Genomic DNA, 23,111 nt, shown 5'->3' with positions numbered 1-23,111 from the left:
GATACCCCATTTTGCCATTCCCCAGGCTATGTTTGGCTATGAAAATTTGGACAAAATCTCATTGTGTAACTAAGTTTTCAGTGCACTCAAGTATTTGACCAAAAAAGTACTACAAATAATGTGTAAGGTTGGCCTGAAAGAACATTATCATCATCTGTTCCCTAAGGTAAAAAACATTGGCAGCTGTCAATCTTTATGCCTCACTGATCTATGTTCAGAACAATGTAACAGATTTTGACACTAGAGAGACCGTACTACCATGAAACCAGACACAGAATGAGTTTTGATATTCCAAGGCACAGACTGTCAAAGACAGAAAATTCACCAAAAATGAACTGCTTGAAGTTCTTTAATACTTTAACAAATTTCCACTTTCTACTCTAACTGCATGTTTAAACAATTTCACGTTAGTTGACAATTCGTTATACCTATAAAAGACATTCTTTGATAATGTGATGTTAGTTAGTTAAATTTTCCGTACAGTATTATTGCGCAAATGATCAAAAATTTTTATTGCTGCATATTGAACTCCCCTCTGAGCGAATGACAGTTTTAACAGTGGTTAATAAAGGTTATTCGTCCCCTCTAGTGTTGTAGGTATGTGCGTCACTGTTCTCCTCAAATCATGATTGGTTATTTATGACCAATTTTGTTAATGAAAATATGTGTTGTAATGGTGCAGTTAAAATGTGTAACTTCTTGAACAGGTGCCTACATGACATCTGTAGGCAGACACCCCATGTTATTCTTACTGCTCACTTTTGTGCAATCACTACTTTCTTTCTAAGTGATGAGTTACACCACAAAGTTATTCTGTGTGACATTGTTGAGTGGAAATATGTAGAATATGTCGGGTGCTTGATGCATTTGTTTCCAAGATTAGCAGCTGTATGAAGAGCAAAAGTAGCTGAACTTAATTGTTTGAGAAGCTCAGTAATATGGTTTTTCAGTTAAGGTTGTCATCGGTATGTACAGCCAAAAATGGAGCATTCCCCCCCACCTGCTGGGGATAAAATTTTCGTCTTTTTGTAAAACATGCAATGCCCCATGTCCAGGCAATGCTCGGCTACCACCGATCTGTCAGGTTGCCCTAGATGTGTATGATGATGGAGTTCGACACAACGTTCTTGCATAGTTTGACACATCTACCCAGTATAAGATTTTCCACATTGGCATGGGATGTTATACACACCATGTTTCCAAAGGCCAAGATTGTCTTTGGCCGAGTGCAGTAAATTCCTCAATTTGGCTGGTGGCCAAAAAGCACACCTGATGTCATTCCTTTGGCAGATTCTTTCTATTCTTGAAGACATGCTGACAAAATAGGACAAGAATGCCATTGAAATGGGGCCGTCCACTTCTTAATTTACATATGTGCTTTGAATTTTCTTAGAACAGAATGCACGGCGCATCTATCGGAATGGCCATTCTGTTGGAATACTGTTCTTAGGTGTAGCTCAGGAGGTAGACTGTTGGCATCTGAGACTACATGCTCCGTATGCACGAAAGAGCTTAAGACACTACTGCATTTTGCATGGTGATGCCAACTTGGTGGCCTCCAAATATAACTCCATGTGAGTTGGTCTGCTATAGACACTATGTCTCACTGTAACATCAACTTTCTTTCGATTATGACATCCAGGAATGGTAAAATACCATCTTTTTCCACATCCATTGTGAACTGTATATTCGGCTGGAGCGAGTTAGATTCTGGAGAAACACAGGTAATGTCTTTATTCTGTGGGGGCACACCAGAAATGTATCATGTACATACCACTAGAAGCAGGAAGGTTTGAGAGTTGCCAACTGCAGTGCTATTTCCTCGAAGTCTTCCATGAAATAGTTGACCACCATTGGAGGGAGAGGATTTCCCATGACGACACCGTCCCCTTGTCCAAAATACTGGTCATTCAGTCACGTCTTGGAGCAGCAGCAACCAACACATTTCAACACAAGCCCCACCAGGAAAGTTTAACATCAGCTCAGAAGAAAGGAAGGCTCTGTGAGGCTTGAGACTTCATCATTTTACGTGCTGACATGGGTAACATCACTGTCCTTCTCTCATAAGCTGAATGCAACAAGAAGATGGAGGAGATTCTCGATGTTTGTGCGTGCCCTAAGCTAAGAAAGGATCTGACTGGCAAGATCCAGAGAAAAACACTAGACCTTCTTAAGAAGAGTTTTATTCTTTCTAAAGTACTTAAGAGCATACGCCAACTGGCTGCAGTCCCCTCCCCCCCTCCCCTCCAAGACTATACGGCCTTTCAGAGATACGTAAGGATGGGACTCCTCTTTGCCAAGTAGTGAGCAGCATTGGAGCTTCTACTCATTTTCTGTGCCAAACATCTTACTACACTGTTGAGACTGCTCATAGGCAAGTGTGACCACCATATCCAAAATTCAGAGGACTTCATAGGTCACCTGAAAATCCATAGCTGTTGGATTTTTTGGTTAGCTTTGACATTGTGTCTTTATTTATGAAAGTATCTCAGCAGGACATGTTAGAGCTTATCAGAAACTAGTTTGAGGAAGACATAGTGGCATTATTTAAACATGCACTTTCCTCATCTTGTTTCTTATCCAGTAACCAGTATTTTGAACAAGTGGGTAGTGTCTCCCACGGTGGCCAACTGTTTTATGGAAGATGTTGAGGAAAAAGCACTGCAATCGGCAAGTCTCAAACTTTCCTGCTTCTGGTGGTATGTAGACGATACATTTGTGATGTGGCCTCACAGAATAATGACATTACACGTGTTTCTCTGGCATCTGAACTCCCTCATCTGAACATTCAGTTCACAATAGAAGAGGAAATAGATGATATTTTACCATTCCTGAATGTCATGATCAGAAGCAAACCAACTCCTACGAAGCTGTAGTTGGAGGCCACAAGTTGTCATCATCCTGTAAAATGTGGTAGTGTCTTATGCTCCTTGGTGCATACAGAACATGTGGTCTCAAATACCAACAGTCTACCTGCTGAGCTACAACACTTAAGAATGGTATTTCAACAGATAGGCTATTCCAATAGACAGATACGCCGTGCATTCTGTTCTAAGCAAATTCAAACCATGGATGTAAATGAAGATGTGGAGGCACCCATTTCAGTGGTGTTCTTACCCTATTTTGGCAGCATCTCCTCAAGAATAGAAAGAATTCGCCAAAGGCACGACATCAAGTGTGCTCTTTGGCCACGAGCAAAATTGAGGGATTGATTGTGCTTGGTCATAGATAACCTTGGCCTTAGGAAACATGGTATGTATAAGATCTCATGCCAATGTGGAAAATCTTATATTGGGTAGACGTGCCAAGCTGTGCAAGAATATTGTATCGACCACCATCAACATACACACCTAGGGCAACCTGATAAATCAGCGGCAGCGGAGTATTGCCAGGACATGGGGCATCATACGCTTTATGAAAAGACGGAAATTTTATCCCCAGTGTCATCTTTCTGGGACTGTGTTGTTAAGGAGACTGTACATATCCATATGGCGGACACTCTTATCAGCAGGGATGTAGGTTTTCTATTAAGCACTGCCTGGAATCCAGCGCTGGCTGCCATCACATCAAAACAGGGAAAACCAGAACTTTCAATTCATGATTTGATGCAATGTAGTGCTGAGATTTAATTCAGCTTTTAACCACAGGAATGTCCGGCAGCACAGTCATCGCCCACAGCACATGCGCCGAAGGCCTTTCTGTGGCTCTCAAGTAGGGGGCACTAGGAGTGCCACTTTCTTGTAACTGTGTGCATCTTCCCATGCACGCGAAGTGCCTGCTCTTGAACTGATAAATTTTGAAGCTGCTTCACAATTATCATAGGTTGTGCCTTGCAGCAGTAGCACCAGCAACTACCATTGCCTGAAGATGTCGAGCTATTGTATTGATGAAATATTGTGAGATTTACATAAAACGATTCGGTGGCAAGGAAATATAACATGCTGTCACTGACAAAGACTATGCCGTTGTATGTGGTCAGTGGCAAATAAAGAATAAACCTCAGTAGAGGGTCGGTCTCTCTCTCTCTCTCTCTCTCTCTCTCTCTCTCTCTCTCTCTCTCTCTCTCTCTTCCTCTCCCCCCCCCCCCCCCCCCCAATAATAGTTGCACATTTTTGTTACTCACTGTCTTTGTCATAGTTATGAATTGAACATTAGTCTTATCTATTATAGAATACTGTTTTTGGAGTCATCAAAGCTTACTCATGCCATTGTCTCACTTTCAGGCAACAGATCCAAAAGAACTAGGCTGTGATCCTGGTGGTATGTCATTTTTTGTTGATGGGTTCCGTGTTGCTAAATGGCTGGAAGACAATGAGCCCGCAGCGTTTCATATTTTAACATCAACACCAATCAGATTTCAAATAAAAAACAAGGGGGTAAGTTCTTGATTCATCAAAGTTCCTACCAGAGCAAATGTGCCCTCAGTTTACTTATGCATTATGGCACACTCAGTGGCAGAATAAATTTGTTGGCGGCCCAGGGCAGCAAAACTAAGTGAGGCCCATGGTATGCTTAGATATTGATGTATTTGTAATGTACACATTGTAAAAAAAAAAAAAAAAAAACATATATGTAATGGCTGACAAAAAAATTCAAGCATTTATTATGTGTGTATTCTATGCTGTAGTAAATGTAATACACATACTTGTAAGTTGTAGGTGAGAAACTTAGAATATGAATCAGCATTTAGAACACCAACCATAAGGTAGAATGCAAAGAAATAATAAAGAATAGACTAAGAAATTTACCTTTTATTTTATATGTCTGAAAACAAAGTTTGTACAATTATAATATCAGTTAGATTTGTAAACTTAGTATGTTTTTGTGTCTTTATTTTACCAAAATTATCGATAATATCATTGAAATCTATTTCATTTGTATATTTTCTTTCGGTAGATAAAGTGGACAGATTGGCTAGTTGTTCATGATTCATCCTCAAGCAAAGACAATTTTTTTTTAGTTTCAGTTTAGAAAAACTTCTCTTACATGATGTGACTAAGAGACAGATTGTCAAGAAGTACTCGATTATAAGTGGTGTACAGTGTAATGATTCACTGAAGTTGCATGTAATTATAAATTGAAGGATTTTTTGAGCTTTCCATCAAGCAGCAACATCCACACTCGTATCAGTTCCACATAGATGCCTACAAGACCTTTTTATATCTTGCAGCATCTGCTCCTTATCAAACTCATAATAAATTTCTACTGGATTCTCCGGTGCTACAGCCAGTGTGTCATCAGAAGTTTAAAGCATAAATATTATTTCAACAATGTGGAAAATTTTGGTGATTTCCTTCATGATCTTGTATCATTGTGACAGTTATTATATAAGTTGGTCTATGCATTCAGACGTAGATTGATGAATTTCTTCTTGTATCAGTAACTCAGTGCCATGAGTTACTTCACCAGCATTATTTTATTTACCTTCCTTGATAGCAATGGACATTGTTAATGCCCATATCATTGCATCTTTTAGTGCCAAAATTAATAGCATTGCTCATAATTGTAATTTGTTCCATCACTAAAAAGTCGTGTATCCAAAGTCATTTTTGGAGACTGTGGATATTGTTGGGCTAAATTTACTTCCTGCAGTATTGTGTATTAAAAGTTGATGTAAGTCAAAAGGTTAAAATCACATATAGCTGGAAGGGTCAAGCTTGCTGCAGGTCTAGTATAAGGTCGGCTGTGATGAATCTTGCATGTCTTCCAAAATGCTCACCAATGTTAAACTGAATTCTATTGAACACTCCAGTGAGTGTCGGAACTAGTTTTAAACTTATTCTTTTTTATCTAAAAGTGATTCCCATGTATATGTAGAAAACAAGAAAAATGAATATTACTTCTCTGCAGTTCCAGATGATGCTAGAGGGAACACATGAGAATGTGTGAAGTCCACAAGGAATGCTTAGCACAGGGATTGAACAGAGCTTTTGGATTGACTTTTCGAATTTTTCATTGTACTCCTCCATGTAAACCCGACATTGATGCAGCATTGCCACACATTTGAGTTCTGCACAACACAATATCCCACCAATCTTTTTCCAGCTGCTGTTGAATATCTTTTAGCATATCCTGTGCAGTCTTCCCCAATGTAAAAGAAAAAGAAAAAAAGAAAAAAAAATCCTAGGAAGGATTCTTTAACTTCCACAGTCTTGTCTTCTGTGTGGACATATCTAATTATTTGACTCATTTGGTTAGTTCCGTTTTCATCGGGAATGCTGTGAAAAGTTATTCCATAATATTTAACCTTTTTTATGTTTGCAGTAATTTTTTCCTTAACATGTTCACCCAAAATAAAAACAAATTCATTTTTTACCCCTTTTGAAAAATGAGGCGGCACTCATTTGGCCTTTTAACAGACTTTTTAAGTTTTAAACACTGCTCGTTCAATATTGGATCATATTTTGCCATGAATTGCACCAGTTAAAGGAAATGTCATCTGCTTTCGTCCAAGGAAAGCAAAGTTCTGCTGGGTTAAAAATAGTGCAGTATATTAAAGGTGATGTTTCTCTATTTTGTAGTGTCATTGACAAGCTTCTGATTATCTTTGACAATGGTTTTATTAAGTTTCAAGCCCATAGAGAGCTCTTTACAGTTTTCTAGATTTGATAGTGTTCAGGTGATGATTCAGGCTTCTATTTCTTTGGATTCAATTTCCACTACTGACAGAAGCCAGAAATAAATTTATTTTTATTGGTATCGGCCTGTAGGCTCATAGTAGAGAGTAAACATACAACATTATGATCATAAATGCATGGCCATTTTGAATACTGTGACTGACAATAAAACAATTTTTTTCAGTGGATAAAAAGGTTTTTTTTTATTTTTTTTATTTTTTATTTTACTGCTGTACTTGACAAACTATTGTTTGTTTGTTAAACTTTGTGGTTCTACAATTTGTGACACAACAAAGTGTTATTTGCTGTAAAAACAGTATAAAGAAAGAATTGAAGTTTTCAAAGGATTATAGACATTAAATAGTCCATACATTTCAGATCCTGATAGTATGTACTAGAAAATTTCAAGATGATGATAACCTAATTATTTATTTTTAGGGCTTTTATTAATATATGATAATACAATCACTGTTTAAACCCTCTTAACATCCCATAACAAAAATCAGAGAAATAATCATTACATTAATTTCACAGTATTTGTAATTATTGAGCATTAAGAAGAATGAAATGAAATGAAGTTAACAAGAAATTCAAGGTATTCTAAAGCACATGCCCACGCCAATTGTTTAGATCAGGGGCGGGCAGGAATCCTGCACGTGTGCGGTGCACTTGCGCGTGTGCAGTAAACAGGTGCTCTGCATGCACACAGGGGCAAGCTGGCCACCCGCTTCTCTCCCCTCCCCACCATACCGTCTCTCCGCTTCCTCCTCTGTAATAAGTTTTGTTTCCTGGCTTGCTTTATTGAATGATGGAATAAGGTTAATACGAGTGCTTGAAAGAAATCATGGTTTGAAAGAGTACCTATTACCTACGATACGTTGTATTTAATTATCACAGGTGGAGTTTACAATATGTTTAATGTCTGGAACAAAATTTCTACATACAGACAAACGCAAACAGTTACGTAAATTTTCATTACTGATGTTTGCTCTTAACCGAGACTTATTAATTTTCATAACAGAAAATAATCTCTCGTAAACGTATGTCGAGACTAACATATTATCTTTGCGGCTTCACGATGGAGACAAGGAAACTCTTGCTGTGGAAAGTCGTGATAAAAATCTATTACATGTCTTGCCAAAAGGAACTTGTCTCTCATACAAGAATTACGCTGTAGAATCTACAGTGTAAATCTATTAATTCCATTTGCAAACTGGGATGAATATCATCTACAGAAACAGCAAAATTGTCTCGAGAACTATTATAAACCTTGGGATAAGTATGATATATCCCCAAATCGCTTAAGAAATTCCTCTTTTATTGCACTAAGTATGGGAACATATTGAAATTCATTATAATGGCGTTCAATATTAAACTTCCGCTGACCAGCGAGAATACTGTCACATATTATACGTTTCGAATTTTCGCATTTTTGCACAAAGAAAAAATGATTCTCCCATTCCTTTTTAAAAGATAGCAAATCTCCACTTCTCCATTTCCTTGATTCACTCTGCATTTTCTGGTTCTTGAAATACAACGTTCACTATGTAGTGGTCGCTTTGCTTCAACGTCCACAGCTTAGCCTGGTACTACACTGCTGCAACCTGCTGGCTGTCACCACTGTCCCATTCGACGATTGCACGTGAGCAGCACACATGCAGCACTGTGTGCTCATGAGCCGTGTGCAACATTTGCCTGCCCCTGGTTTAGATTATCCATTTTCTGACAAGTATTCCTAGTGAGTTTCAAGTGGAAGTTGAAGGGGAAGTCCCACAGTGGCTTCTATTATCAGTTGGTCTCCTAACAAGTTAAAAGTTACAGCCCAATTTTATGACAATAAGGCCTGAAGAACGATTTAGGTTTCTTTCTATATCCTTACAGCGCATACATGGTTAAGCATTGCACCAATTAAGGAAGATGACCACAAATAATGGGACATGCTGCAGGAGCCGCACAGGCTGGATCTGAGATATTATTCCTAAAGGCTAACAACTACAGTAAAATACCTCTTAATCAAGGAAGATCTTGCTGTGGGTTGAGTATTTGGACAGGGCAGACCATGAATGGCTTGCAGCTTTTGCCTGGCATCATCTGGTGGTGTGGGTGTGACAAAACACTCTTCAGTGGCGCACTTGGCGGCAAAAGGGTTGCCAAGGTGACCAGGGATGGAATAGTAATAAACCCGCGCAGTACTCCTGGCATGCACTGCACTTCACTGCACTATTTACACTACACTGCACACAGTATTCCAATTGCTTCTATTGGGAGGATGAACTGGAAATCTGGCATCAGACTTTGTACACTTGTAGTGAATTGAAACACCTCGAGGGGATGCAGCTCGGGAAGGCGGCACAGAAAAAGACGGTTGCACTCCGTTTAATAAACACACTGACACGGAACATGGGGCAAGAATTCTGCTGTCCGCGCACAACCTGGAAAAATGTGGCAGACGACAATGCGAGCCATGTGGTGTTGTGCAGCCAAACTGCAGATAGCATGACGGAGCACTGTTGCTGCATCGGAACAGAACAAGAGACTGCTCGAGCGTGGTTTGGCGTGAGTGGTGTCCACAAAGTATGGCCGTCCAAGCTCTCCATCTGGTGGAAGTGACTAGTGAGGGTGTTGGAGGGGGCTGGTTTCTGGTCTGTGCAGCCTACTGTATGCTGCTACAGGTAGAAGCAATGGAAGGAGTCACCAACAAGTCCCCCCCCCCCCCCCCCCCCTCCCTCCCCTTTTGAGAGGAAAGCACCTGTGCCAACTGCACAGAAAGTTGTTTGAAACTTACTGAGGATGGTTGCTGGAGGGGCATGCACAAGGTTTTGCTGCCATGGTCATGCTAATGCTCATGCTGTGGTTTCTGGTGAGCGGAAGGGCACAGGCGCTCCTGTGTGCAGCGTTTAGTGTGTATGTAGTAGTGTCGCTGCTCCAGTGGTGCAGGTGCTAGCGGCAGTGGTGACGACACTGTGTTGGGAGTGGTGGGTGCCTGTGGGGGCAGGGCACTGTCTGCTTTAGCTGGAGGCTGCAAAAATAGTAGTGCAGTGGTGAAATCAGGCTCCCAGGCTCTGAGGGGTGTGTCAGTCATGTTGCTGATTGGCAGTGGACCAGAGCTGCAGCGCGGTGATAGCTGGTGGTATTATAGGAAATGGAAATGCAGGTGGCTCCCAGAGACTGGAAGAGGCCGAGGTGAACTGGCATCCACAATCTGTAGTGATGTTGTGTGGACAACCAAAGCGGGACACACAGATCCGAATTAAGGCTGCAGCCACAGTTTCAGCTGAAATGTTGGGGGTAGAGGTGACCGCTGGCCATTGAGTAAATCTGTCAGTAATTGTCAGTTAGAGGAGGGTAGTGGACCAATAATGTCAAAGTGAAGGTACATGAACTGGTGTTGTGTGGGGGGGAAAGGCCACCACAGGGGAGTGTACGTACTGTCCGACCTTTGTGCACTGGCACGGAACACAGGATGGAGCCCTGTTTCTGCAGTCACATTGGATACCCAGCCAGATGAAGCATTGTTTCATGAGGGGGCAGAAGCACAGATGCCTGGGTGTAAGAGGTCATGGACACAGTCAAACGGCGGTTTTCGAAAGGCGGGAGTGAGGAAGGGGTGGGAGCGATCACTGGAACAGTCATGTTGTGAGGGATCCACAAGGACATCACACCAGAGCTTATGGTTGGAGCCAGATATGGATCTTAGCTGGAGAATGAGGCAAGAGTCTGCATTCTGAAGGGTGTGGGATAGGTCTGTTTCCCAATCTTGAGCAGTGGCCAGGGCGTTGTACCCTAAGTGTCAGGTGATGGCGCAGGAGCGGATAAGGCAATCTGCCACAATGTTATCGATACTGGCAACATGCCAGACGTCAGTAATGAATTGTGTGATATACTCTAGTAGCCTAAGTTGTCGAGGCGAGATCTGGCCTCTGTCTTTCCTACAAAAACCAGAGGCGAGGGGCTGGTGGTCTGCAAAGACGATGAAGACGCATCCCTTGATCGAAGATCCTAAGTAGTGAACGGCCTCGTGGACTGCAAGCAGCTCATGATCGTATCCATCCCAGAAATGTTGTGCATCAGAGAGCTTGGACAAAAACAAGGCGAGCAGTTTCCAGACATTTTCCATGTATTGTTGTATGGATGGCCCCGTTAGCCATCTGGCCCACGTCTTCCACAATTGTGAGGGGGGCATTAGAATGGGGGTGGGCCAAAAGGGCCTCTTTGGTGAGGTCCCTTTTTGTTTTTTTGAAGTTCTTGATCATGGCCTGGGTCCAAGGGACCAGCTTGTTGCTTTTGTTTTTATCGCCATAGCGTGCTGTAGTAAGGGGTTTTTGGTTGGTGGCGGTATCCTTAAGATGGTGACAAGAAAGGTTGACTGTGCCAATGAAATGCTGGAGGCTTTCGAAGATAGTAGGGCATGGAAAGTGCGCTACTTCCTATACCGTCATGGGGAGGGGGTGGGAGCTGGCAGCAGAGACTAATTGGCCAAGGAATTTGACCTTGCTCCCCCTAAAAATGCATTTTGCCTTGTTGAGGATCACTCCAGCTTTCTACAAGCGGGAAAAAATTTCGCATAGATGTCAGTGATCTTCAGTAAGGTCTCAAGTAGATGAGTATATCATGTAGGCAGGCAAAACACCCAGTGCGTGCCATGGGATATTGACCAAAAACTGCTGCCATGTTGATGCAGCATGGCATAGGTTGAACATCATGAATGCACTCTCAGGCAGGCTGAAAGGTGTGATTATGGCAGTTTTCTCAGTGTCCTCCAGGGCGACTGGTATTTGTGTATACTTCAGCGCAATCTGTCTTACTCAAGGTAGTAGCTCCCAGGATGGCACCGTTGTAGGTGCAGAGGAGTGTTGACCAGATAGCAGTCAGAGATGGTGCGGGCATTGAGTTTACGGTAATCACTGCAAGGGCACCAGGAACTGTCCTTGGAAGTGAAGAACTGAAGCCCAGGGACTTTTTGAAGGGAAAAGTACACTGACAGTGAGCAACTCTTCAAACTCCTTTTGTGCAGTTTTGCGCTTGTGCTGGGGGAGGGCAGACATCCCAGAAAACCAAGGGGCCAGGGGTAGTGGCGAGGTAATGGATAGTGTCATGCTGAACATTTCAGGGGGCCTGAAACTGCCAGCTGTTTCATGGCGGAGCATTGTAGTGCTTCGAGAATTTTGGCGTAAATTCTAGAACCACTTGACCTTCCACCGTCTCGAACACACAGCATTTTAGATGTGAGTGGGGAGAAAGGAACCCAGTCTACTGCGCGTCACCTGTCTGTGTGTCTGAAGTTTATCGTGAGAAGACTGTAGACACAGCAGTTGAACAGCACTGACAAGTACTTGTTGGTCTGCCCATGGAAGTCGTAATGAAAGTGTTTTCCTGTGCTGTTTTGTAACTCTGACTATTGTTAGTGACGAAAGAACAGTTGAATTGAAAAAAGATTTGTAGTAACTTTTAACTTTGACTTGCTAGAGGCAAGACAGGTGTATATTTCTGTATAATAGAGTTGTGATCAGCAAGCCAACTCTGTTGTAAATGTAACTGTGTTTCTAACATTTGGACACCCAAGGAGACTTACTTAACAGTGTTTATTCATGTGGAGAGTGAGATTTGTAAAAGTTTGATGTTTAAATATACATCGTTAAGTGAAGCAAAAGAAACTGTGTACGTCTACATATTTTTATAAATAGAAACAGTCTTGAGAAATTCTTGTTCCCAGCAATATAAGGCGGAGAAAAAGAGGAAGGCAGTTTACCACAGCAGACTAGCCAGCTAGGAAAGTCGGCTGACCATCTCAAGCAAGTCGTATTGTTAAAGAACTTGAAGTTTGCACACATGCTTCACCACTTCAAGTCAGCCAAAACGTTAGAATGTGGTGACCAGTGGAAAAAGACTCGGTAAACAGGAATTATAAGACCAAAAATGAGAAAAGTGGATTTTGTATGTTGCCATAGCAACTAAACAAAATGCGATAAAGAATTTGCTCCGAAACTTCGGAACATGCTCGAGTAGTCAAAAGAGCAAAAATTTGGATTGAGAAATAGTGAAGAAGATTCCAGTGTGTTTCTCTAAGAAGAAATACGCCAAGATCACGTTGACTAAGAAGATCTGGTGCGGGGAGTGGATAGCTCTCACACACATCGCGGGGATGCAGATGCGGAAACCAATATCCGTCACTGCTGGCACCAGTTGCTGTTCACCGGTGGTGACCTACTTCCACATCTGCTCACCGACACCTATGCGGAAACCAACAACCGACGCTGCTCACCGATGCTGATTCCGCATTCGCTCACCGACGCAGCCCAAATTCTACGCCGGGTGAGCGTAAAACAGTACTTTATTGTTTTAATACAACATGGTATAAACTGTTGAATGAACTTTATTAGTGTAGTTATTATACTTAAAGTTAATTTTTAAATGCTCACAAGGACCAAAGCTGGTAAAAATATGAATAATGAACAGCAAGTTGGGGAAACTTCAGAACCAGTCATGGCTATGAGCATTACAAATGATGGACCTGACTGGTCTGAGTTAGTAAATCTAATTAAAACTCAATTAAAAGCAACTCTAGGTGAAGAATTAGGTGTAATGAATTCTCGATTAGATGATCAATGTAAAACTTTAAATGCGAAGTTAGATGACCAGAGTCAACAGTCAAATGCTCAGAATGAAACTCTAAGGAAAGAAATAGGATTGATACATTCTAGTTTAAATGCTCAGAGTGAAGTTCTAAATAACCAGAATGAAGACTTGAATAGCCAAGCAACAAATCTAGGTTTGTTAAATGCCAAAGTTGACACACAGAGCAAAGAATTTAGTAATCTATGCGAAGGCCTGGATATTTTAAAGACTGAATTTGATACCCTAAATAGTAAAGTAGAAAATTTGAAATTAGATTTAAAGAAGGAATTGACTGATTCTTTAAACGTTCTTGTAAATCAAATGTTTACTCACTTCAATCAAAAACAGAAGGATAATTTTCAGGATCTGACAAAAAGATTAAAATTGAATATTGAGGAGAAATGTAATGGTCTAGAATTAGAGATTAATGGATTGGACGATATATGTAATGCTAAGTTTAATGCTGTAAATCAGGGATGGCATACTTTGAAAGAGAGCATTGATAAGCATAGTGAATTAATGCCTGTCATTCAGTTGCAAATTACGCGTGTAAGTACACAAGTAGACAGTGTAGAAAGAAGCTTCAAAGAGAAGATGGCAAGCTCTGATATCATAAATGTAAGTAGTTTGGAGGAACAGCTAGAGGAAATGATAAATTGAAAAGTTGCCATGAGAGTAACCTCCAGAACGTGTCACCTATTGTTTCTTCTGAACTTTCAGATACTCGAAAGGATATAGATGACATGTGGAAAGAATTCAAGCTTATTCAAAACAAAGTAAGAAAAAATGTATTGTCCCCTAATGTTGTGTTACCTAGTGAAGTGGTGATTGTTTTGCAATGGAGAGACTTTCAAACAAAATTTAACAAGAAGTACTGGTCTGCAAGTGCTCAAGTGAAGTTAATATCAGATCCATGGGATCCAGGCGGAGTCATCTATCCCCCAAGGACATTAACATTCTGAGTTAACAGGCAGAGTGATGACCGTCGGATCCCGAGTTGTTTTCGGTGTTTCTTCCAAACTAGTTTCCTTCAAATCTTAAACTATTCTGTAGTCTATTCCTACAATCTTAAACTATCCAATAATCTCATTACCTAGAAAACTGGATATGACTACAACTTAGGAGAATCACAGAATAAGAAAGTAAGTGATCTCTAAACATGAAATAAATGGAATAAGAATATTATGTCTGTGGAAAATATAATATAATGTGACAAACTCAACCACTGTTAGACTGTAGTGTATAATTTTCTATTTTGTATAGAATATTTTATGCCTTTTATGAGATGTGATGCAGATGGGAGGGTTTGTATCAGTTTTGAAAGGGGTGGGTATTGTGGATAAAAGCATGGTTTATGAGAACACATAAATCATGACTAACACAAAACAAACACCACACCTTTCAAACAACCCTCGCAAACAAGTGTGACTGATTCTTCACCATTATCCATTTCCATAGGGTTGCTAAGATTTCCTTCAGGGACCTCAAGGGTGAAGGTGGGAATGTCTGTTCTGTAGGAGACGATTTAACACCAAACCTCCTCTGGCATCTCACTCAAGTACCTCTGAGGTAGGGATCCTGGGGAAGGGGGGTGGGAACAGTTTCCTGTCTTTGGGGCTATCTTCTTTCTCTTCTTCGATCTTAGCAACCATTTCTATTTATTTCCTTTCTTACTTCTCATTTGAGGACCTATTTATTTTTTCCCTCTTCCCATATTCATCTACTTCCATTGCAGACATCCTTCCTGGTTTCTATGGTTTCCAATAACCTACATCTTATTTTCAGATAAGAAGGCCAAAGAATCAGACTATATGAACACACATCCGCATACACACAAAATTACATTTATACACAAACATTAAAATTGCACACTAAAAACCTGTCACGATGTGAGAACTGTCAGGTATTGTAGGGGAAAGAATATGTGTACATAGGGAAACATAGACAAATAGGTACACAAACACTATGACGGTTCTACATCGCCTATTTATATAAAAACTATAAGGAGGAGGCATGAGTAATGAAAGAGAACGCAAGCAAGATTGGGGTTAATCGCGATGCTTATTTAAGAAAAATCAGTGTAGCAAATACTCTGATAAATTGATGAATAGTAGAACAGTGAGACTTGAATTATAGGTAGACATAGCATATGGTAAGGGTATAGGAGTTCAGAAGTAGAGGAGGGCTCCAGGGATTAAATGATGTATTATAAAAGTGAATGTGAAGTGTAAAATAGATTTGTAGCTTTACCAGAAAATACACTCCTGGAAATTGAAATAAGAACACCATGAATTCATTGTCCCAGGAAGGGGAAACTTTACTGACACATTCCTGGGGTCAGATACATCACATGATCACACTGACAGAACCACAGGCACATAGACACAGGCAACAGAGCATGCACAATGTCGGCACTAGTACAGTGTATATCCACCTTTCGCAGCAATGCAGGCTGCTATTCTCCCATGGAGACGATCGTAGAGATGCTGGATGTAGTCCTGTGGAACGGCTTGCCATGCCATTTCCACCTGGCACCTCAGTTGGACCAGCGTTCGTGCTGGACGTGCAGACCGCGTGAGACGACGCTTCATCCAGTCCCAAACATGCTCAATGGGGGACAGATCCGGAGATCTTGCTGGCCAGGGTAGTTGACTTACACCTTCTAGAGCACGTTGGGTGGCACGGGATACATGCGGACGTGCATTGTCCTGTTGGAACAGCAAGTTCCCTTGCCGGTCTAGGAATGGTAGAACGATGGGTTCGATGACGGTTTGGATGTACCGTGCACTATTCAGTGTGTCCCCTCGACGATCACCAGTGATGTACGGCCAGTGTAGGAGATCGCTCCCCACAGCATGACGCCGGGTGTTGGCCCTGTGTGCCTCGGTCGTATGCAGTCCTGATTGTGGCGCTCACCTGCACGGCGCCAAACATGCATATGACCATCATTGGCACCAAGGCAGAAGCGACTCTCATCGCTGAAGACGACACGTCTCCATTCGTCCCTCCATACACGCCTGTCGCGACACCACTGGAGGCTGGCTGCACGATGTTGGGGCGTGAGCGGAAGACGGCCTAACGGTGTGCGGGACCGTAGCCCAGCTTCATGGAGACGGTTGCGAATGGTCCTCGCCGATACCCCAGGAGCAACAGTGTCCCTAATTTGCTGGGAAGTGGCGGTGCGGTCCCCTACGGCACTGCGTAGGATCCTACGGTCTTGGCGTGCATCCGTGCGTCGCTGCGGTCCGGTCCCAGGTCGACGGGCACGTGCACCTTCCGCCGACCACTGGCGACAACATCGATGTACTGTGGAGACCTCACGCCCCACGTGTTGAGCAATTCGGCGGTACGTCCACCCAGCCTCCCGCATGCCCACTATACGCCCTCTCTCAAAGTCCGTCAACTGCACATACGGTTCACGTCCACGCTGTCGCGGCATGCTACCAGTGTTAAAGACTGCGATGGAGCTCCGTATGCCACGGCAAACTGGCTGACACTGACGGCGGCGGTGCACAAATGCTGCGCAGCTAGTGCCATTCGACGGCCAACACCGCGGTTCCTGGTGTGTCCGCTGTGCCGTGCGTGTGATCATTGCTTGTACAGCCCTCTCGCAGTGTCCTGAGCAAGTATGGTGGGTCTGACACACCGGTGTCAATGTGTTCTTTTTTCCATTTCCAGGAGTGTACTTAATTACAGTATACATAGAAATGTATACTAGGGTAATGAAGATAGGATAACCTGTGCTCTCAAAGGTGAACCAACATGCGACGTATAGGTACTGATCATAGGATATGGGGACAGTATCATGACAGAAGTCATACATTTTATAGGGATTATTCTGCTAAGTTTGAATTCCATGCGCAACTAGCATTATTACGTTTTATGTAAGGTTACGAGTGGCAAAAGGAACACTTTCAAAATTCCCAGGGTTCCTCCAAACTACAACAGATAATGACTTAGTACATACTTAGGAAAGGTAGTACAAAAGGTGAGAACTGAAAGTAAATTACTCATGTGTCATAAACACCTGAAATTTACGATTGAAAAATGAAGATAGTGTTCACGATTCCTAGATATTAAGAGCTGACTAAAACCTCGAGTGAAATGCTCACATTTTATTATCAAAGTAAAATGCGAAAAGAATAGCTAAATAGTAAACAAAAGGTTATTCACGATTATTAAAAGAAATGAAATGTATACTTTTGAAATGTGAATTGTTATTCTGTGTGATATTAATGTACATAATGATTGTATAAAATAACGCGTGTTCGATCTGCGGGTGGGGGGGATATGTAGTGCTATGAGAATTTTGGCATAAATCCTAGACCCACTCAGCCTTCCACCGTCTTGAACACACAATATTTTAGATGTGAGTGGGGAGAAAGGAATCCTATCTACTGTGTGTCACCTGTCTGTGTGTGCAGGTCCGAAGTTTATCGTGAAAAGACTGTAGATACGGCGGTCGAATGGCACCGACAAGTACTTGTTGGTCAGTCCATGGAAGTCATTATGAAAGTGCACAGCAGTGCCAAGGAACTTCTCTGTTATTCTGTGCTGTTTTATAACTGTGACTATTGTTAGTGACAAAAGAACAGTTGAGTTGAAAAAAGATTTTTAGAAACTTTTAACTTGAACTTGCTAGAGGCAAGATAGGTGTATGATTTCTGTATAATAGTTGTGGTTAGCAAGCCAACTCTGTTGTAAATGTTTCTAATGTTTGGACACGCGAGGAGACTTACTTAACAGTATTTATTCATGTGGAGAGTGTGTTTTGTAAAAGTTTGATGTTTAAATATACGTCGTTGAGTGAAGCAAAAGAAACTGTGTACATCTACTTATTTTTATAAGTAGAAAGAGTCTTGAGAAATTTCTGTTCCCAGCAATATACTGCGGAGAAGAAGAGCGAGAGAGTTTGCCGCAGCAGGCTAACCAGCTAGGAAGGTCGGCTGGCTATCTCACATAAGTTGTATCGTTAAAGAAGTTGAAGTTTGCACACATACTTCACCACTTCAAGCTGTCCAAAACATTAGAGCATTAATTAAAAAAATTAATTAATTTGCTATGTATTTGCTATGTATTTTTATAGGGTTTCTTAAAATTTCATTCTGATAAAGACATCCTTAGAGGTGTCAAAACCTAGGTCAATGTATGAAACAGTTCTTTGCAACTGTTTGGCTGTGTGATTTCTTTGCTGAAACTTATATACAGTTGCTGAGAGTTTAAAACTAAGATTTCTACCAGCCTAGGTATCTAAGTCTGTATCAAAATACAGAAACATCAGAAGAAAATTTTTAAACACACACATAGCTTTTGATTTTAATAAGCAGTGTAAAGAAAATGAACTTTTCCAAGTTACGTTAAATCCTATCTGAACATCAGACAGTGCATGAAAGAACCAAAAACTTTCCAGTGCTTAATACAAGAAAAAGGGTGGATTAAATGAAGAGGCCTATGTTTTGTATCTTGAGCTCACCAAAATTTTTTTGCATAGATTTTAATTTTCAAATTGATGCTTTTTCGCATTTTATTGATGACGGAATGGATATCTAAAAGAATTGTGTTACAAAAAGAAACGAGAGAAACTAGCTAATCTTATGAGCATTTTACCTGTAAAAAAAGCCTATTGTTAGCAGTTTCCAAAGGTCTGAGCATAAATTTTTCAACAGAATTCTGAACAAGACTGAGATAGATTTTACACTAGAAGAAACTGCCCTTTTGGAGAAAGGGCTTAAGTACAATGTAATGCATAGGTCATGATGTGTGCAGATTTTTGAGAAACATGAAGTTAAAAACTCCTGTCATTGTGATTTTGATAAACTGATGAAAATATTAATGTCAAGCTAAAAGAAAACAATGCCCTTATAATGAATTCTGACCAAGGGAATGTTGTAATCATGCTACTCAGAACGAATTTGTATATAACTTTACAATTTTTTGAAGAGAATAATGTGTCTGAGGTAGATGAGGATCCAAACCACACAATACAAAAAGAAATTAGACTTGCCATTAATAGTGCTACATAATTGCTCAAACTGTTTAATAAAAAACAGCTTATTTATATGAATCCACAGGCTCCAAAATTGCACTCCCAGCTTAAAGTACATAAAATTCACCATAAAAGATGTCCGATTATAAACAGTATGAATAGTGCATATCATGAGTTAGCAAGGTTTCTTCACAAAAAATAAAAAAGTCTTTTTTGTACATAATTATTGTGTCATCACTAGCCAAAATCAAAGATTTGCAGTGTGATCAAGATACTAAATTATTTTCACTAGATATTACAAACCAAATATACTAATATACCTGTTTAAACAACTGTTAACATCGTTGAAAAAAACTATGTACTTTTAAAAAAGGTATTTTTGATGAGCAAATCACTGACCTAATTTGTTTGCTAAGAATAGTAGTAAAATACAACTATTTTGTTTTCACCATCAGACGAACGGCAGGCATCTTTGCGATTATTTTCATTTACTCACTGGAAGAAAAATTCTTCAACAATTGTTCATCTGCTGATCTGGGTATTTTGGTGTATTCTTGGTATGTAGATGACATTCTGATCATATACAGCAGTTCCCTGGAAAGAATTGAACAGTCATTTTAAATTATTGGTAGTCTTCATGAAAAAATTAGCTTCACTTATGAATTAGAAAATAATAACTGTCAGCTTCATTACTGGGACCTGAGCATTGCTATTGATGGCAGATTTTCCTTTTGCATTATTAAAAAAGCCACTAATACTTAGATTGTGCGCTCTAGTTCACTGCTTCCTCATTTCCATAAAAAAGCAATTTTTTCATTCAGCCGTTCATTGTACAGCTTCTGTACCATTGTCACCTAACAAGATGAATTTAATAAAAACTATTGCAGCAGATAATGGCTATGGTCCCTCATTAGTTGTAAAGTTCGTCAAAGTTAAAACTGATGCTAAAGTGACTACTTTACGCATCAGTGCTGCTTCTAACAATAATGAGTACAAAAATGTGTCTTCTATTCCATTTTCAGGCCTTATTTTCTATAGAATTCATTGTCTTCTAGTTAAAAAATATGGATGCAAAGTTATCGTTTCCACTAACAGTAACTTGTAAAAAAAATCTTATTCACAATCTCAAGTCCACAGTTGTTCTTATAAACAGTTTAGGAATTTATAAAATCACTTATGATACTTGGCCTGTTTGTTATGTAGGACAAACTGGAAGATCTTTCAGTGTCAGGTACAAGGAACGTTAATTGGGAAAAGAGGCACTAATCTGTGAATTTAACTTTTGCTGATAATCTATTAATTTCCAGTCACTAACCGAAAAGTGCTGAAAAATTTCCATTTTGCTTAGGGGAAAGAAAGGTCGTAGGCTTGATGTACTTGAAGAGCTGGAGATTTTCAAACATATTTCTAAGACCCATGGCCTCATCCTCAATGAACAGTTGCAATTAAGTAACAAAAACTTTTTCAACATGTTAAATGCACTGCTTGTGGAAATTTAATTCCTTTATTTTTTTACTATGTTTCCTTGCCTCTAGTTTCGAAACACCTTTTTCTTCGATTCTCATAGATGTATACTACTAAAGTTACTTTCATGCAGATATTTTTTGTGTTGTACAAATGTTCGTATAAATATTCTTTAATATCCTGTGTTTTACGTAAGGGTAATTTCTGTATAGCCTAATAGATGGCTCTGGTATACTTTATTTGTTCAACTTCTTTGTCTTTTCAAAAGTAGAATAAGCTCTTTTCCTTTGTATTTTGTTTTTAGAATGACCTGTTGTTTAATTCAATTATTTCTGTTATATGTCTCAGATGGCACATATGTCACTGTCTGCACCTGATCGTTGGCGCAACTTGTAAGCCTTTTGGCCGATTGGTCCGATGTTTTTCCTAGCAAGGCATATGCGCTGAATTCTTGAACATGTTTAATTTTAATTTTTGATTTGAGCGTATCTGCTTGAAACTCTGACCATCGCTTTCTCACAATGTAATTTTATGCAACTAACCTATATCATGACAGTTGTCATCTTGGTTAGTAATTTTCTCAAACTTAATTTTCTGTTTATTATTTCACAGGGTTTCTTAAAATTTCATTCTGATGAAGACGTACTTAGAGGTCTCAAAACCTATGACAATGTATCGAACAGTTATTTGCAACTGATTGACTGTGTGATTCCTGTGTTGGAATATGGATAAGTCGGAGCCAGTGTTGACAAGGTTGTGAACAGGAAACTAGTGTCATTGAAGCCCCACATGAATAGGCACTGTGAAGTGTCACAGCAGCTGAGCGTATGTACTCCCACTGGTTGCCGGGGTTTGGAGACTAGGAGCACAGAGGGCTGCATTTCTCACTAATCCTCTAGTGGTACCAGCAAGCTGTGCCTAATTCATGGTGGTTGTGGTTGTCAGGGTATAGTTAGAACTGTGCCTACGGGAACAGCTGTTTTCACCCTGTTGAAAACGTGTGTAGAAGGCGGTCAGCACCTGGCAGTGGGTGCATGAGCTGTAGTTGGACCATGCTGGAAGTAAGTGCTGCCATCTCAGAGCTCAGGTGTGTCAGAGCTTGAGGTGAGGAGGGGTTGGTTGGTGAATAGCTGGCCAGAGCCACAAAGTGGTAGCTGACATTCTGTCTACAGCCATAGCGAGGAAGGAGTTCAGGGTTTTGAGCAGTTAATTGGCCAAGATCGTTGCGTCACCTAATGGTAAATGGGTGTGTGAAGCCAGGGCAGCCTATACAGGGGCAGGAACGTGCAAGAGCCAGCAGTTTAGGAGCAAGCCATCAGGGAGGATGTGTGGTTTGGCTAGTGCTTGGATCTGATCCAGCAGCAGGGACAGTCACATGTTGGTACACTGCTCAAATGATAACAAATTATGTGTCTGTTGCAGCTTCAATGGCATGATGCTGGATATGATACATTTTTTTAGTTAAGTCTAGCTGACAGAGGGGGATGGGTGTGAAACAACATCCCACACTTGGGCAGTAGTGACCAGGTCAAGGTGGCCGATAACCATCTTGAATTTTGTTGAGTTGCTCGTAATAGAGCTACCTGTGAAAGCTGCCTCGATAGAAGCAAACCACAGGCAAGGGTCTCACAGGTTGAAAGGGGGCAAGTGAGCAGCAGCGCAACTGGAGGGAGGGTCTGCAGAGTCAGCTTATGCTGGGTGCGCTACTCAGTTGGTAAGCCGAGTCAAGCAGTTCTGTAGTGCTGACAGTTGCGTGTGCAGAGTTCCAACACCTCCGAAATGCTCATAGGTGCTGGGGTGGGAGGAGTAATGAAGGAGCTGCTGGCTAGAGAGCTCATTAGGCATGACAACTGTAGGGATGGGAACATGTGGCAGCAACAATGTGACTTAACAGTGCAGGGAGTGTGTCGTGGTATGTAGGATGGTGCTGCCAAGCAGTGTTGTGGAGAAAGAGGTGACAAGACAGGGGAAGCAGGACACGCACACTGTGGACTGTGCAATACAATGTGAGCCATGTGTTGTCGTGGGAAGGAGTGTTCATTACACCTCATAGTAACACTGGCTTGACTAGGTGTGCAGCTGTTGGCTGCAGGAGGAGTGTGGATGGGCCCAGGGAGGGGTGCAGAGGTGGTGTGCATGAAGGGAGTGTGTTTATGCAGGGGTGGCGAAGGCAAGGTGCAGATATGGGTGCGAGCGGGATGCATCCAGCTGACCTAATGATTTCTGTACTTCTAAGGGGCATACATGCCTAAACAGTATGTTAATTATGGAAGATGACAAAAAATAGTGGGACATGCTGGAAGAGCCATTTGGGCTGGTTCTGAGATATTGTTCCTAAAAGCTAGCAACTACAGTAAAGTTCATGAGTTAATATCTTGTAATCAAGGAGGGATCACACTTGGGGGTGGTGTCTCTGGACAAAGTGGACC

The 23,111-nt window shown here is 41.0% G+C and overlaps 1 protein-coding gene across 1 annotated transcript in view; it reads left to right on the top strand.

The window, feature by feature from the left end:
• The window catches only part of LOC124622309 (gamma-butyrobetaine dioxygenase-like), an 82,700-nt gene that overhangs the window by 26,528 nt on the left and 33,061 nt on the right, over nucleotides 1-23,111 (top strand). The window contains exon 7 of the mRNA XM_047147987.1: nucleotides 4,224-4,376. Within this exon, the coding sequence (XP_047003943.1) occupies nucleotides 4,224-4,376 (153 nt within the window). The remainder of the gene's footprint in view (nucleotides 1-4,223; nucleotides 4,377-23,111) is intronic.

Source organism: Schistocerca americana, chromosome 7, assembly GCF_021461395.2.
Source record: "Schistocerca americana isolate TAMUIC-IGC-003095 chromosome 7, iqSchAmer2.1, whole genome shotgun sequence".
Lineage (NCBI taxonomy): Eukaryota > Metazoa > Arthropoda > Insecta > Orthoptera > Acrididae > Schistocerca > Schistocerca americana.
This window is presented reverse-complemented; position numbering and strand designations above follow the sequence as displayed.